The sequence below is a fragment of the Pleurodeles waltl genome, chromosome 4_2, assembly GCF_031143425.1.
Source record: "Pleurodeles waltl isolate 20211129_DDA chromosome 4_2, aPleWal1.hap1.20221129, whole genome shotgun sequence".
NCBI classification, from domain to species: domain Eukaryota; kingdom Metazoa; phylum Chordata; class Amphibia; order Caudata; family Salamandridae; genus Pleurodeles; species Pleurodeles waltl.
Genome location: NC_090443.1, coordinates 314,904,889 through 314,921,678, shown reverse-complemented (window position 1 = coordinate 314,921,678; position 16,790 = coordinate 314,904,889). Strand labels below are relative to the sequence as shown.

At 44.8% G+C, this 16,790-nt stretch overlaps 1 protein-coding gene across 9 annotated transcripts in view; it reads left to right on the top strand.

The window, feature by feature from the left end:
- The window catches only part of TNRC6B (trinucleotide repeat containing adaptor 6B), a 1,322,553-nt gene that overhangs the window by 909,625 nt on the left and 396,138 nt on the right, over window positions 1-16,790 (top strand). For all 9 annotated transcript variants that reach the window (XM_069231280.1, XM_069231283.1, XM_069231279.1 and 6 more), the window contains 2 exons: window positions 8,163-8,288; window positions 8,386-8,517. In XM_069231280.1, coding sequence (XP_069087381.1) covers window positions 8,163-8,288; window positions 8,386-8,517 — 258 coding nt within the window. The remainder of the gene's footprint in view (window positions 1-8,162; window positions 8,289-8,385; window positions 8,518-16,790) is intronic.

Sequence of the window (16,790 nt, the reverse complement as noted above, 5' to 3'; positions counted from 1 at the left end):
GGGTTGCAGCACAAGCAGCAAATCAATGGCGTATTGCCAATTCACAAGCACTTTTGGCAAGATACGACAGAGCTCATTGGGATGAAATGCAACATTTCATCGAACACTTACCCAAGGAGTTCCAAAAAAGAGCGCAACAGGTGGTAGAAGAGGGACAAAGTATCTCAAATAATCCGATACGGTCTTCCATGGATGCAGCAGATACAGCTGCAAGGACAATAAACACTGCAATCACGATACGAAGGCACGCATGGCTGCGCACTTCAGGGTTCAAGCCGGAAATCCAACAAGCTGTGCTCAATATGCCATTTAATGAACAGCAATTGTTTGGGCCGGAGGTTGACCCTGCCATTGAGAAACTCAAAAAAGACACCGATACAGCCAAAGCCATGGGCGCACTCTACTCCCCGCAGAGCAGAGGCACATTTCGGAAAACACCTTTTAGGGGAGGGTTTCGAGGTCAACCCACAGAAACCACAACCTCACAAACAAGGCCTACTTACCAGGGTCAATATCAAAGGGGAGGTTTTCGGGGGCAATATAGAGAGGGCCAATTCCCAAGAAATCGAGGAAAATTTCAAGGCCCCAAAACTCCTCAAAATAAACAGTGACTCACAAGTCACACAACCCCATCACATAACACCTGTGGGGGGAAGACTAAGCCAATTTTACAAACTTTGGGAGGAAATAACAACAGACACTTGGGTCTTAGCAATTATCCAGCATGGTTATTGCATAGAATTTCTCCAATTCCCTCCAAACGTCCCACCGAAAACACACAATATGTCAAAACAACATATAGATCTTCTAGGACTAGAAGTTCAAGCATTGCTACAAAAGGACGCAATAGAATTAGTACCAAATCTACAAAAAAAACACAGGAGTTTACTCACTGTACTTTCTAATACCCAAAAAGGACAAAACTCTGAGACCAATACTAGATCTCAGAACACTAAATACCTACATCAAATCAGACCACTTTCACATGGTCACGTTACAAGACGTAATCCCACTGCTCAAACAGCAAGATTACATGACAACATTAGACCTAAAAGATGCGTATTTCCATATACCAATACATCCTTCACACAGGAAATACCTAAGGTTCGTATTCCAAGGAATACATTACCAATTCAAAGTGTTGCCATTCGGAATAACAACTGCGCCAAGAGTTTTTACAAAATGCCTGGCAGTAGTAGCTGCACATATCAGAAGGCAGCAAATACATGTGTTCCCGTACTTAGACGACTGGTTAATCAAAACCAACACGCTAAGACAGTGTTCACAGCACACAAACTATGTCATACAGACCCTTCACAAGCTAGGTTTCTCCATCAACTACGCGAAGTCACACCTTTTGCCGTGTCAAACACAGCAATACTTAGGAGCGACAATCAACACAGCAAAAGGGATTGCCACTCCAAGTCCACAAAGGGTTCAAACATTTCACAAGGTAATACAGGCCATGTATCCAACACAAAAGATACAAGTCAAAATGGTAATGAAACTCCTAGGCATGATGTCTTCATGCATAGCCATTGTCCCAAACGCAAGATTGCATATGCGGCCCTTACAACAGTGCCTAGCATCACAATGGTCACAAGCACAGGGTCAGCTTCTAGATCTGGTGTTGATAGACCGCCAAACATACATCTCGTTTCTATGGTGGAACAGTACAAATTTAAACCGAGGGCGGCCTTTCCAAGACCCAGTGCCACAATACGTCATAACGACGGATGCTTCCATGACAGGGTGGGGAGCACACCTCAATCAACACAGCATCCAAGGACAATGGGACATACATCAGAGGCAGTTTCACATAAATCACTAAGAACTGTTAGCAGTATTTCTAGCGCTGAAAGCATTTCAACCCATAAACCCCAAAATACATTCTTGTCAAAACAGACAACATGACAACAATGTATTATCTAAACAAACAAGGAGGGGACACACTCGACACAGTTGTGCCTCCTAACACAAAAAATATGGCATTGGGCGATTCACAACCACATTCGCCTAATAGCACAATTTATTCCAGGGATTCAGAACCAGTTGGCAGACAATCTCTCTCGAGATCACCAACAAACCCACGAATGGGAAATTCACCCCCAAATACTAAACAATTACTTTCAAATTTGGGGAACACCTCAAATAGATCTATTTGCAACAAAGGAAAACTCAAAATGCCAAAACTTCGCATCCAGGTACCCACAAGATCAATCCCAAGGCAATGCTCTATGGATGAACTGGTCAGGGATATTTGCGTACGCTTTTCCCCCTCTCCCTCTCCTTCCAAATCTAGTAAACAGGTTGAGTCAAAACAAACTCAAACTCATACTAATAGCACCAACATGGGCAAGGCAACCTTGGTACACGACACTACTAGACCTTTCAGTAGTACCTCATGTCAAACTACCCAACAGACCAGATCTGTTAACACAACACAAACAACAGATCAGACATCCAAATCCAGCATCGTTGAATCTAGCAATTTGGCTCCTGAAATCCTAGAATTCGGGCACTTAGACCTCACACAGGAATGTAAGGAGGTCATAAAACAAGCTAGAAAACCTACCACTAGACACTGCTATGCAAATAAGTGGAAAAGATTTGTTTATTACTGCCATAATAATCAAATTCAACCTTTACACGCATCTGCAAAAGAAATAGTAGGATACTTACTACATTTGCAAAAATCTAACCTAGCTTTCTCTTCCATTAAAATACATCTTACGGCAATTTTCTGCTTACCTACAAATTACGCACTCAATTTCATTGTTTAGGATACCAGTCATAAAGGCGTTTATGGAAGGCCTAAAGAGAATTATACCACCAAGAACACCACCAGTTCCTTCATGGAACCTCAACATTGTCCTAACAGGACTCATGGGTCCACCTTTTGAGCCCATGCACTCTTGTGAAATGCAATACTTAACGTGGAAAGTTGCGTTTTTAATTGCCATCACATCTCTAAGAAGAGTGAGTGAGATTCAAGCATTTACCATTCAAGAACCATTTATTCAAATACACAAAAATAAAGTTGTTCTACGAACCAATCCTACATTTTTACCAAAAGTAATCTCACCGTTCCACCTAAATCAAACAGTAGAATTACCAGTGTTCTTCCCACAGCCAGATTCGGTAGCCGAAAGAGCACTACATACATTAGACATCAAAAGAGCACTAATGTACTACATTGACAGAACAAAACTAATTCGAAAGACAAAACAACTATTTATCGCCTTTCAAAAACCTCATACAGGAAATCCAATTTCAAAACAAGGCATTGCTAGATGGATAGTTAAGTGCATTCAAACCTGCTATCTTAAAGCTAAAATAGAACTGCCTATTACACCAAAGGCACACTCAACCAGAAAGAAAGGTGCTACCATGGCCTTTCTAGGAAATATTCCAATGAACGAAATATGTAAGGCAGCAACATGGTCTACGCCTCATACATTTACCAAGCACTACTGTGTAGATGTGCTAACTGCACAACAAGCAACAGTAGGTCAAGCTGTATTAAGAACATTATTTCAAACTACTTCAACTCCTACAGGCTGAACCACCGCTTTTGGGGAGATAACTGCTTACTAGTCTATGCACAGCATGTGTATCTGCAGCTACACATGCCATCGAACGGAAAATGTCACTTAGCCAGTGTACATCTGTTCGTGGCATTAGTCGCTGCAGATTCACATGCGCCCACCCGCCTCCCCGGGAGACTGTAGCTGTTTAGAAGTAGATCTTAAACATTTGTACATTTGTAAATATATTACTTAAAACTTTATTATGTACATACGCATTCACTCCATTGCATGGGCACTATTACTAGCATACACAATTCCTACCTCACCCTCTGCGGGCAAAACAATCTAAGATGGAGTCGACGCCCATGCGCAATGGAGGCGAAATGGGAGGAGTCCCTCGGTCTTGTGACTCGAAAAGACTTCTTCGAAGAAAAACAACTTGTAACACTCCGAGCCCAACACCAGATGGCGGACTGTGCACAGCATGTGAATCTGCAGCGACTAATGCCACGAACAGATGTACACTGGGTAAGTGACATTTTCCATATATATATATATCCATATCCACAACAAAGCAGTCAAGAAAAACAAAACCTTTGCACTGAATACATTTTGAATTGTTTTTGCAGTCTGAGCGGAGAGCGTGGCCATTGCATTTTGTTGGAAATATATATATATATATATATATATATATATATATATATATATATATATATTTTCCATTTGCATGGACATCTCTTTTCTTTATACTCTTATCTCTCTCTGCTGGAAAACAATCTAACATGGAGTCGATGCCCATGGAGCCGAAAAGGAGGAGTCACTCAATCCTGTGACTCAAACACTTCTTGGAAGAAAAACAACTTGTAACACTCCGAGCCCAGCACTAGATGGCAGACTATGCATAGCATGTGAATCTACAGCACTACATTCCACAAACAGATGTCTACTGGGTAAGTAACACTTTCCTTTGGTTTTGTGAAGAAGGCCCAATGTGGGCATGTGCCTAAGTGCCAGACTCTTTACATACTCTTGTTGCAACAATTGCTAGCTGGATTATTATATACAGTTCTTGTCAACCTTGGACAGGGGTACATGGTGAAATGTTGTGCACAGAATAATAATGCTTTAGCAGAATCACAAATTGCAGCTAATTAGAAAATAAAAACATCCCAGCTGAAAGCAGGCTAACTAAATATAAATAAAATGCATAAATAATGTCAGTGCACATATTTAGGTAAAAGGGCACAGCCCGCAGGCCTAAGCTAAAATGTGTGCTCAAGGAGGGTATGAAATGAACCCATGACAAGGTGGAGTCAAAAAGACCTTTTGACTCAAAATACTTCTTTATAGAAAAAGAAGTTGTAGGAAGTTGGCTCTGTATAAACTATTTCAAAGTAAGAAATAGCATGCGCAGAGTCCAAGGGTTCCCCTTAGAGGTAAGATAGTGGCAACAAGAGATAATTCTAATGCTGTGTTTTGTGGTAGTGTGGTCGAGCAGTAGGCTTATCAGAGGGTAGTGTTAAGCATTTGTTGTACTCACACAGGCAATAAATGAGGAACACACATAGACAAATTCCAGGCCAATAGGTTTTTATATAGAAAAATATATTTTCTTAGTTTATTTTAAGAACCACCGGTTCAAGATTTACAAGTAATACTTCAAATGAAAGGTATTTCGATCAGGTATTGTAGGAACTTTGAATAATCACAATAGCATGTACAGTTTTGACAAAAATGGCAATAAGCTATTTTAAAAGTAGACACTGCAAAAATCAGCAGTTCCTGGGGGAGGTAAGTAAATGTTAAGTTCACAGGTAAGTAAAATACTTACAGGGTTCAAAGTTGGGTCCAAGGTAGCCCACCGTTGGGGGTTCAAGGCAACCCCAAAGTTACCACACCCGCAGCTCAGGGCCGGTCAGGTGCAGAGGTCAAAGAGGTGCCCACAACACATAGGCTTCAATGGAGAGCAGGGGTGCCCCGGTTCCAGTCTGCCAGCAGGTAAGTACCCGCGTCCTTGGGGGGCAGACCAGGCGGGTTTTGTAGGGCACCGGGGGGGGGGGGGGGGACACAAGCAGGCACAGAAAGTACACCCTCAGCGGCACAGGGGCGGCCAGGTGCAGAGTGCAAACAGGCGTCGGGTTTCAGGTAGGAAGTAATGGGGAGACCGGGGGGTCTCTTAAACGGTGCAGGCAGGCACAGGGGGTGCTCCTCAGGGTAGCCGCCACCTGGGCTAGGCAGAGGGTCACTCCTACACTGGAGTTCGGTTCCTTCAGGTCCTGTGGGCTGCGGGTGTAGTGTTGGTTCCAGGTGTCAGGTGCCTTGTTACAGGCAGTTGTGGTTGGGGGGAGCCTCTGGATTTCCTCTGCAGGCATTGCTGTGGGGGCTCAGGGGGGTCGTCTCTGGTTACTCACGGGCTCGCGTTGCCGGGGAGTCCTCCCTGAGGTGTTGGTTTTCCGCAGGTCGAGCCTGGGGGCTTCGGGTGCAGAGTGGAAAGTCTCACGCTTCCGGTTTGTTTCTTTGTTGCAGGTTGTTGAACAGGGCCGCTGTTCACTGGAGTTTCTTGGTCCTTGGTTGCAGGGCAGTCCTCTGAGGCTTCAGAGGTCGCTGGTCCCTGTTGGATGCGTCGCTGTTGCAGTTTTCTTCTCAGTTGGGAGACAGGCCGGTAGGGCTGGGGCCAAGGCAGTTGTCATCTCCATCTTCTCTGCAGGGCTTCAGGTTAGCAATCCTTCTTGTTAAGGTTGCAGGAATCTAGTTTCCTAGGTTCTGGGGAGCCCCTAAATACTGATTTTAGGGGTGTGTTTAGGTCTGGGAGGGCAGTAGCCAATGGCTACTGTCCTTGAGGGTGGCTACACACTCTCTGTAGGGAGGGGGGCACATCCCTAATCCTATTGGGGGAATCCTCCATCCACAAGATGGAGGACTTCTAAAAGTAAGGGTCACCTCAGCTCAGGACACCTTAGGGGCTGTCCTGACTGGTGGGTGACTCCTCCTTGTTTTCCTAATTATCTCCTCCAGCCTTGCCGCCTAAAGTGGGGGCAGTGGCCGAAGGGGCGGACATCTCCTCTAGCTGGGTTGCCCTGTGGCGCTGTAACAAAGGGGGTGAGCCTTTGAGGCTCACCGCCAGGTGTTACAGTTCCTGCAGGGGGAGGTGAGAAGCACCTCCACCCAGTACAGGCTTTGTTCCTGGCCACAGAGTGCCAAAGGCACTCTCCCCATGTGGCCAGCAACATGTCTGGTGTGTGGCAGGCTGGCAAAAACTAGTCAGCCTACACTGGAAGTCGGGTATGTTTTCAGGGGGCATCTCTAAGATGCCCTCTGGGTGTATTTTACAATAAATTGCACACTGGCATAAGTGTGCATTTATTGTGCTGAGAAGTTTGATACCAAACTTCCCAGTTTTCAGTGTAGCCATTATGGAACTGTGGAGTTCGTGTTTGACCAACTCCCAGACCATATACTCTTATGGCTACCCTGCACTTACAATGTCTAAGGTTTTGCTTAGACACTGTAGGGGCATAGTGCTTATGCACCTATGCCCTCACCTGTGGTATAGTGCACCCTGCCTTAGGGCTGTAAGGCCTGCTAGAGGGGTGACTCACCTATGCCACAGGCAGTGTGAGGTTGGCATGGCACTCTGACGGGAGTGCCATGTCGACTTAGTCATGTTCTCCCCCCCAGCACACACAAGCTGTGAAGCCTGTGTGCCTGTGCTGGGTGAGGGGTCTCTAGGGTGGCATAAGACATGCTGCAGCCCTTAGAGACCTTCCCTGGCATCAGGGCCCCTGGTACCAGGGGTACCAGTTACAAGGGGCTTACCTGGGTGCCAGGGTTGTGCCAATTGTGGAGACAAAGGTACAGTTTAGGGAAAGAACACTGGTGCTGGGGCCTGGTTAGCAGGGTCCCAGCACACTTTCAAATCATAACTTAGCATCAGCAAAGGCAAAAAGTCAGGGGGGTAACCATGCCAAGGAGGCATTTCCCTACAGAAGTTGCAATAGTCTGAGAAAAACATTAGATGGCAGGAGTATGATAAGCATGTGAGTCTACAGCACTCATGCAACATACAGATGCTTACAAGGTAAGTAATATCATTTTTAAAGCACAACTTCCAAATAAATTCTTAGTGAATAATTGCCCCATACAATATGTGGATATTTGAAACATTTTTAGGGCTTGTTTTAGCTTTCAGTGCAGCTCTGCAGGACTCAACTAACCAGTAGACTTTGAATGCAACAGAGCTTTTATTTCCTGAAGCATCATATATTGTCCAGGCAAACAGTAAAGATTTGCAGATATACAGTGGAGGGTAAATAGGTTTTCACTTTAATCCTCCTTACATTGCCTAATGATAGGCACATGTTTTTTTGTATTGTTTACTCTCAATGTAAGGTGTTAATTTCAGAGTGTAAGTAGTCTAATCCAAACTTTATCTAAAGTGGTAGCCTAAAAACAAAAAAAGTTATTGGGTTAATTTTCTGGTAGGGTGGTTTATTCTCCAAGGGGGTTGGGCTGTTGAGGGTGGTCATTCCGATTCTCATTGAAAACGAACCTACAGTTTTGACTAGAAGGAATTGAACAAATTGACTGCCCCCGTTTGGTCATGCTTTGGTCTTACTGAGATTTTTTTTTCAGGGTGGAAATCATGGACTTTTTGGAAACAGTGCAACACAATCCCGGGGCATGCATACTCCAGGGCAGCCCCTTAATTCATCCCCCAGTCTTCGTGCCCAGGGGCCTCCACAGTTCCTCCCACCACAGGTAGGCAGCTCTTGAAAGCAAATTGGGAAGCACTAACCTGGGCTGTTAGCAGATTGGACCCACAAAAAATGTTTACTTTGTCTTCTTCAAAATCCAGGTCTCAGCCTCCATGCTTAAGCAGTTCCCAAACAACAGTCTGAACCCTGGTCTCTTCAATATGGCACCTCAGCTGTCTCCCCAGCAGATAGCCATGCTGAGCCAACTCCCACAGATTCCGCAGTTCCAGCTGGTAAGTCACTCACCTTTTTTCTGTTTTTGATAGCCACGTTCAGCACATGCACTGTGGCACAGTTGTATGTTTGCACTTTTTTTTATAGGCCAAAATGATCTTTGTTACTGACGATGCAGATGATATTTCATAAGCATAAAAATCAGTAGCCCCGTTTGAGAGACTTTGAGTGCAGTGCCTAATGTATTGGGTGGCTGTTCTTCTCGAAGAATAATGGTTATTTGCAGATGGGTTGTACAAATCTCATTCAGTCAGTTCACTTTCCTGCCTGTTCTTGATACACAGACCCACTTGGTTTAAAATATTACCTTTGCATGCTCATGATTATTGATCCCTTGGGTCGGTTTCAGCTTATCAGTTACTCCAGGGGGAAGAGTGGAGATAAAACTTACATAAGTGTACTACTTCCTCCCTGTATTTAAACATTTGTTTCTGCCCCCTACAGTCTGATATTGCAACTGGTTATTCTTTTCCAGGGGATCCTCCTCATAAGCACTGAATAGTCCCACTCACTTGTGGGATCCAGGAGCACTCATGTTTATGTATGAATGTATATTGGTATATGTATGTGTGCGTTTATATATACATATATATATATATATATATATATATATATATATATATATATATATATATATATATATATATATATATTTACACTGATATAAATGAATACTTGCACCCTATAAAAGGCAAAGAAGGCTCAATTTCATTTTATTATTATAAAATACGTATTATCACTTTAAAAGGATAAGCGACCATAGAAAATCTTTCACAAACCTTTCTTAAAAGGACAAATGAAAAGGTATCAAGGACAGAATTAGCCAGTGGGCTGCAAAGAAAAATCTAGCTAATAAAACTGTCACTGTGCCTTTAAGAACTTCGCCGTACACCCTGCATCCCATCATGCCCCACTAGTGACCGTTAAGTCAGTTCATTTTTCTGTCTCCTGAAAGCAGGATCCTGGGGCACTGAGCTGTGCCTTTTTGGCTTAACTCAGTGGAAATCCATCCAAAAACCGTATTGTTCGATGGCATGTGTGGCTGTAGACATACATGCTTTGTATAAGTCCGCCATCTAGTGTTGGCCTCGGAGTGTTACAAGTTGTTTTTCTTCTAAGAATTTTTTTCAAGTCACTAGATCGAGTGCCTCGTCCTGTCGGTGATAGCGTGCATGGGCATCGAGTCCTTTGTTAGATTTTCTCTCCGCTGTCTCTTTCGGACGGGTTTCCTCTTGCTCCGATAGATCTCAGTTTGGTCTCTTTGAACTTTCCTTTCCATCTTTCTTTCGACTACATTATAGCATTTCGATCGCATATTTCTACACTTTAACAAATCAATCCTGTTTTCATCGTCTGGGTCAGTTCAATGCCCTGTAATGTGTCCACGCCCTTCTCTAACAAGTGTTGTCGAAAAATGCTGGGCAGATGGAATGAGCACTGTGTAGGTTCTGCCCTTGATGGCACTCCAAGTTCCCGTACACCAAGCAACACTTGGTGTGTAACTTGTGCTCGTCCCCAGAACATAAGGAAGAGCCCTGCGACGCTTGTAGATCTTTTCGATAAAAAAAAAAAAAAGAAACACTGGGACCGAAGAGCGAGTCTGTCAGAGATGGCATTGAAAACAACAGACGACATTCCTGACATCTTTGGAGAGGAACACGCGCAAGATGAAATTGGACAGGAGGCAGCCTTTTCGATCCAAGACTCTGACTTCGACCAAGATTCTGACGGGAGCCAGTCGATTCAAGCAGTGCTGTATGTGAGTACATCAGCCACATCTTCGCCCCTAAAGATGTTTAAAAAGAGTTCCAAGATGTCATCGGTCCAACACTACCTTCAAGCCATAGTAGTATCCGAAAATTACATTCAGATACCCCACCCTCTAGTTTGACACAAATTGACAAAGTCCAAGATGCCTTCGGCACCGACCACAGACTCAATACCATCCCAACCCATGTTGGGGTTGAGCTTTCGAGTTGACCACCTCGGCATTGAAAAAGCAGCCATCAACATTGGCTTCAGAGCCAACACTTTTGGCTTGAAAAAAGACTTCAACACCGAAAATGTAGGAACCAAAACTTATGCTTAACAAAGACCCTATAGTTTAAGCCAAAGAGGCTTCAGCAGTGGAGCCCACTTGGAAAGTCATGGACACTCCTGCAGCGCAAGATTCACATCCACAATGGAACTGGTAAAATAATTGCTTCTCTTCCTGTTCCAATTAAAAGGAGACTTACTTTCCAGGAAGCATTGGACACTGTGTCGTAGTTTGGACTCTTGCTCTGAGCAAGACTGCTGGTCTTCGGATGACAGTACTTTCATTCGTAGGTGACTAAGTCTCTTCCTACAACTAGTTGTAACCGTTATCCAAACCTTACCGGCTTACTAGCAGTACCTCACCATAAACACAATAGTCAAAGGTGATTTGTAGCAGTCGCTTACGCATGGACTCAAAGTACAATATCTCAGGGTTGTCGTGGTTAAACGGAAATTACCCTTTTCTCACTGATTTATTATGTCTCATACAAACAAAGGCAATAACACAGATGCAGTAAAGTTATAATAGTTTTTATTCAACATAACTGCAATTTGTGATAAGTTGCATGAACTACAATGATTAGGATAATGAATATACTAAGCAACAGTATTGTGAAGAGGAGAGTCATTGTTATAAAGACCCCACCATTATGCAATATATGAAAGAAGTATATGTATATGTAAAAGATGGCACAAGCCCTAATACCTCAAGGAGAGCTGGGTTCGTTAAACCTAATCTGCCAAAACCGTGTCCATGAGAGGAGCCCCCAACCCTCTTTACCTTGGAATGAGGTCTCTATTTCAGACTCCGCAGGGACACGAAGACTGGGTCAGTGTCAAGATGACTGCAGCATCGGTATCAGCGATGGTGGCGATGCCCTCTGGTCGGAATCCCTCTGATTATCTGTCTAAAAGTGTGTTGTATTTATACAGATCTACAAGGTCCCCTGACATAAGTGTTATTCATAACAATAGATAACAGGCATGCTTGGGACGGCAATTAATATCAACAATCCCTCGAAAGTATAGAGAGGGAAAATCCCTAAGTGTCAATGCTTACTGTATGTTTGTCTTTCGTGCTTGATCTTGACGCCTTGGCGCAGTGACACCGATAATAGAACCCATAACAAGTGGCCTAACTATAAACAAGGCCGCCATTTTAAAGGAAATAAATAATTAAATGGACTAAGACAGAGCAAGCTAAGTAGGTTTAAAGTCACTGGGTGACGGGGACACGAGTTTACAAGCCGACGGCTAAGCTAACTCCTGTTATCCTGTTAAAACAAACTAGGATTCACTACAACTGCTCCTCTCCCTAAGAAAGTCTCCAAGGGAAAAGACAAGGCCCAGACCAACCTTAGCCGTCTCCATCTCTCTCTCCTGTACTTCCTCCTACTCCACCGCCACCACAATCTCCCACATCTTTTACACAATCACAATTCTCTCCACAGGAGTCATCACCACCTCATAGAGATGACTTAGTTAATGTTCCACAAGATGTAGATTCATTGGATCTATATGATCCAGATCCCATCCCCACAAATGACCCGAACCTTTATCCAGCAAGGCCTTCACACTCTAAGGACACAACGGCATACAATCAAGTTATTGCAGGGGCAGCAGCATACTAACCCATTCAAAGAGGATTTACTCTTTGAACCTTTAACCAACACTCATAGAGAGAGTCAGTTTGTACCCATGTTACTACGTATGCTTAGACATGCCTCAGAGATTTTCAAAGAACCTGTAAGGGCAATGGTCATTACACCAAGGGTAGATAACAAATATAAACCTGCACCCTGGAATCCAACATTTATAAAATCACAACTAATACCAGATTCTATAGTGGTAAGTGTGGCACAAAAGCGTGCTAACAGCCAATCCATAGGGGAATGCTCCTCCTCATAAGGAGAGCAAAAAACTGGACTCAGCAGGCAAAAGGGTAACTGCTGAAGATGCACATCACTGGAGAATTGCAAATTCACAGGCACTCCTAGGTTAAGTATGACCGCGCCCACTGGGATGAAATGGAAGAACTACTCCAGTATCTTCCACATGAACACCAAAAAAAGGGGTCAGGAGATAGTCTTGGAAGGGCAGGCCATCTAAAACAACTCAATCAGATGTGCCATTGATGCAGCAGATAAAGCAGCACGTGGCCTAAACAACAATGCTCTTATTAGAAAACATGCTTGGTTGAGGTGCTCAAGCTTCAAGCCAGAAATACAACAGGCAGTCCTCAACATGCTTTTTTATAAAGAAGTCTTATTTTGGCCCAGGGGTTGATACCACCATTGATAAGCTGAAGAAAGGCTCAAACAGATAAAGCCATGGGGTCCTTACTAACTACACCAGAGAGGCGTACTTTTAGTAGCCCACAATTTCGGAATGGTTTCAAAACATCATCCACCGAGCCTTCCACCTCCTACGATAAACAAGGAACATATTTTACAATAGGAGTTCCTTCAGAGGCTCTTACAGGGGCTCAAATAAGAGGCAAAGGTAAAGCGTTTATCTCCAGAAGCTCTCCCTCCAATACCAAACAGTGGCTTCTTACAAATTCCTATAGCACACACCTCTCCAGTGGCTGGAAGATTAGCACATTTTTACTCTCAATTGTCCCATATCACCACAGATCAATGGGTTATATCAATTATGTAACATGGTTATTGCCTAGAACTTAATTCCACTCCTCCTCGCGTTCACAAGCTCTCACATGACCATCTCATTCTCTTAAGAGTTAGTACAGTCCTGTCTTCTCAAAGGGACTATAGAACCAGTTACCCTATCTCAGCAAGGGTTAGGAGTATATTCCCTTTACTTCCTTATACCAAAGAAAGACGTTTCAATAAGACCAATTCTATATCTCACGTCTCTCAACCTATACATACTTTCAGAGCATTTTGCAACATGTTGTTCCCCTGTTACAGCAAGATTACATGACAGCATTAGAGCTCAAACATGCCTGTTTGAACATTCTTATACAACAAGCACATCGCAGATATCTCTATTTGCCATTGTGGGAAAACATTATCAATTCCTAGTTCTACCATTTGGGGTAACAACCGCTCCCAGGGTAGTCACAAAATGTTTAGCTCTAGTAGCTGCATTCCTCAGAAGACAACATATTCACGTTTTCCCATACTTGGGCTCCTGGCTCATTAAAGCCAGTACCATCCAAAAGTTTCAAGAGCATACCCAGTGACAGTAAATCGGCTACATACTTTGGGATTTACAGTAAACTACCTCAAATACCATCTCCAACCCTCACAGATAGTCTTATCTGGGTGCAGTTTGTAATACTCATTCAGGATTGGCATATCCAAACCCAGCAAGGATTCAGACTTTTCAAAATCTCTTGTCTGTTACAGGAGAACCATAATTACACAGTGAAACTAGTGATGCAACATTAGGGATAATGGCCTCCTGCATTGCCATCATTCCTCATGCCAGGCTTTGCATGCTTCCATTACAGCAGTGTCTCTCTCATTAGTGGTCTCAGTCACAAGGCAGTCTTCAGGATCTTGTGTTGTTGCACTGCCAGACTCACCGCTCTCTGCAATGGTGTAATCCTACAAACCTTTTAAAAGGGCGGCCCTTTCAAGACCCTGTGCCTCAGATCACTCTCACTACAGATGTCTCACCTTAAAAACCTTACTATACAAGGAAAATGGGAGTTCGATGGCATCTGTCACTGTAGATACACATGTTGTGCATAGCCCGCCATCTGGTGTTGGGTCGGAGTGTTACAAGTTGTTTTTCTTCGAAGAAGTCTTTCGAGTCACGGGACCGCCATCGGGTTCGGACGTGTTCCTTTCGCTCCGGGTTTCGGAACGGAAAGTTAGCGAAGTATCGGAAAAATTACGTCGGTATTGTTGCGTTCGGGATCGGCTTAGTTAGAATCGACACCGAATCGAAGAGTGAAGAGCTCCGGTACCCTTCGGGGTAGTTTTCGATCCCCCGTCGGGGCCTGGTCGGCCCGACCGCGTGTAAAACAACGCTGATGGAACGGACCCCGTTCCGTTTCTGTCCTAAATGCCACAACAAATACCCGTATACAGACCATCATTTGGTCTGTAACCTGTGCCTGTCGCCTGAGCACAGTGAAGAGACTTGCGAGGCCTGTCGTGCGTTCCGGTCCCGAAAAACACTCCGTGACCGTCGAGCCAGAAGACTGCAGATGGTGTCCACACCGACAGCTCACCGAGAGTTCGAGGAACAGGAGGAAGAAGAAACCTTCTCGATCCATGAATCGGACTCCGAGGAATTCGACGACCAAAAAACTGTGAGTAAGACGTCGAAGCCAGCACACAAGAAAAGTGACAAGGCCCAGGGGACGCCACTGCCACCAGGCCATGGCTCGACCCATAAATTCGGTGACCGACCATCGGCACCGAAAAAGGCCGAAATAGTGCCGAGATCGACCGACTCCGGTCGAGACACCGGCACGCAGCCTTCTCGGGACCGAGAAAGTGCTGCTGAAAAAGATCGACGCCGAGATATCGGAGCCGAAACTGCTCGACGCAGAGACAGCGGCACCGAGGAAGATAGACGCCGAGAGGGTTCGACTCCGAAAAAGAAGAAGGTCACCTCGGAGCCGAAAAAGAATACAGACAGGGTTTCGGTGTCAAAACGACCCGCAACCGACCCAACTACCGGTTCCTACTCAGAGGAGCAATCACTGTCCTCTCAGATGCGAAAGCATAGATTTGAGGAAGAGTTGCAATCCACCGAAGTGGACCACACTCAGAAACTTATTTTTATACAGGAAGGAACAGGGAAAATAAGCACCCTTCCCCCTATTAGGAGAAAAAGGAGACTGGAGTTTCAGTCAGACCAAGCACCACAAACAAAAATGGTGAAAAAGGTAACTCCGCCACCCTCTCCTCCACCTGTAACTAACGTTTCACCGGCGCAAACTCCATCACATTCCCCGGCTCACACCACCATGAGCCAAGGTGACCAAGACCAAGACGCTTGGGACTTACACGACGCCCCAGTGTCGGACAACAGTCCAGAGGCGTATCCTACAAAGCCCTCACCACCGGAAGATAGCACAGCATATTCACAAGTGGTGGCTAGAGCAGCAGAGTTCCACAACGTGTCCCTACACTCGGAACCAGTCGAGGATGACTTCTTATTCAACACCCTCTCCTCCACCCATAGCTCCTACCAATGCCTGCCTATGCTCCCAGGAATGCTTCGGCACGCAAAGGAAATCTTCAAGGAGCCGGTCAAGAGTAGAGCAATAACACCAAGGGTGGAAAAGAAATATAAAGCACCTCCCACAGACCCTGTTTTCATCACCTCACAGCTGCCACCAGATTCCGTCGTAGTAGGAGCAGCTCGCAAGAGAGCCAACTCCCACACATCTGGGGATGCACCACCCCCAGATAAAGAGAGCTGCAAGTTCGATGCAGCCGGAAAGAGTCGCAGCACAAGCTGCAAACCAGTGGCGCATCGCTAACTCTCAAGCACTACTTGCGCGCTATGACAGAGCCCATTGGGACGAGATGCAACACCTCATTGAGCATCTACCCAAAGAGCTACAAAAAAGGGCGAAACAGGTGGTTGAGGAAGGACAGAACATATCTAATAATCAGATACGCTCCTCTATGGATGCAGCGGACACAGCTGCAAGAACACTTAACACATCTGTGACTATAAGAAGGCACGCATGGCTACGAACGTCTGGTTTTAAACCAGAGATACAGCAGGCAGTGCTCAATATGCCATTCAATGAGAAACAACTGTTCGGACCAGAAGTGGACACGGCAATTGAGAAACTCAAAAAGGACACTGACACTGCTAAAGCCATGGGCGCACTCTACTCCCCGCAGAGCAGAGGCACTTACAGAACCTTACGTAAAACAACCTTTAGAGGGGGGTTTCGGGGTCAGGCCACACAAGCCAGCACCTCACAGGCAACACCGTCCAGCTACCAGGGACAGTACCAAAGGGGAGGCTTTCGGGGCCAATACAGAGGACAATTCCCTAGGAATAGGGGAAAATTTCAAAGCCCCAAAACCCCTACAACCAAACAGTGACTCACATGTCACTCATCCCCTCCACACAACACCAGTGGGGGGAAGAATAGGTCAGTATTACCAAGCATGGGAGGAAATAACTACAGACACTTGGGTCTTAGCAATTATCCAACATGGTTATTGCATAGAATTTCTACAAATCCCTCCAAACATACCACCAAAAGCACAGAATTTATCAAAACAACATT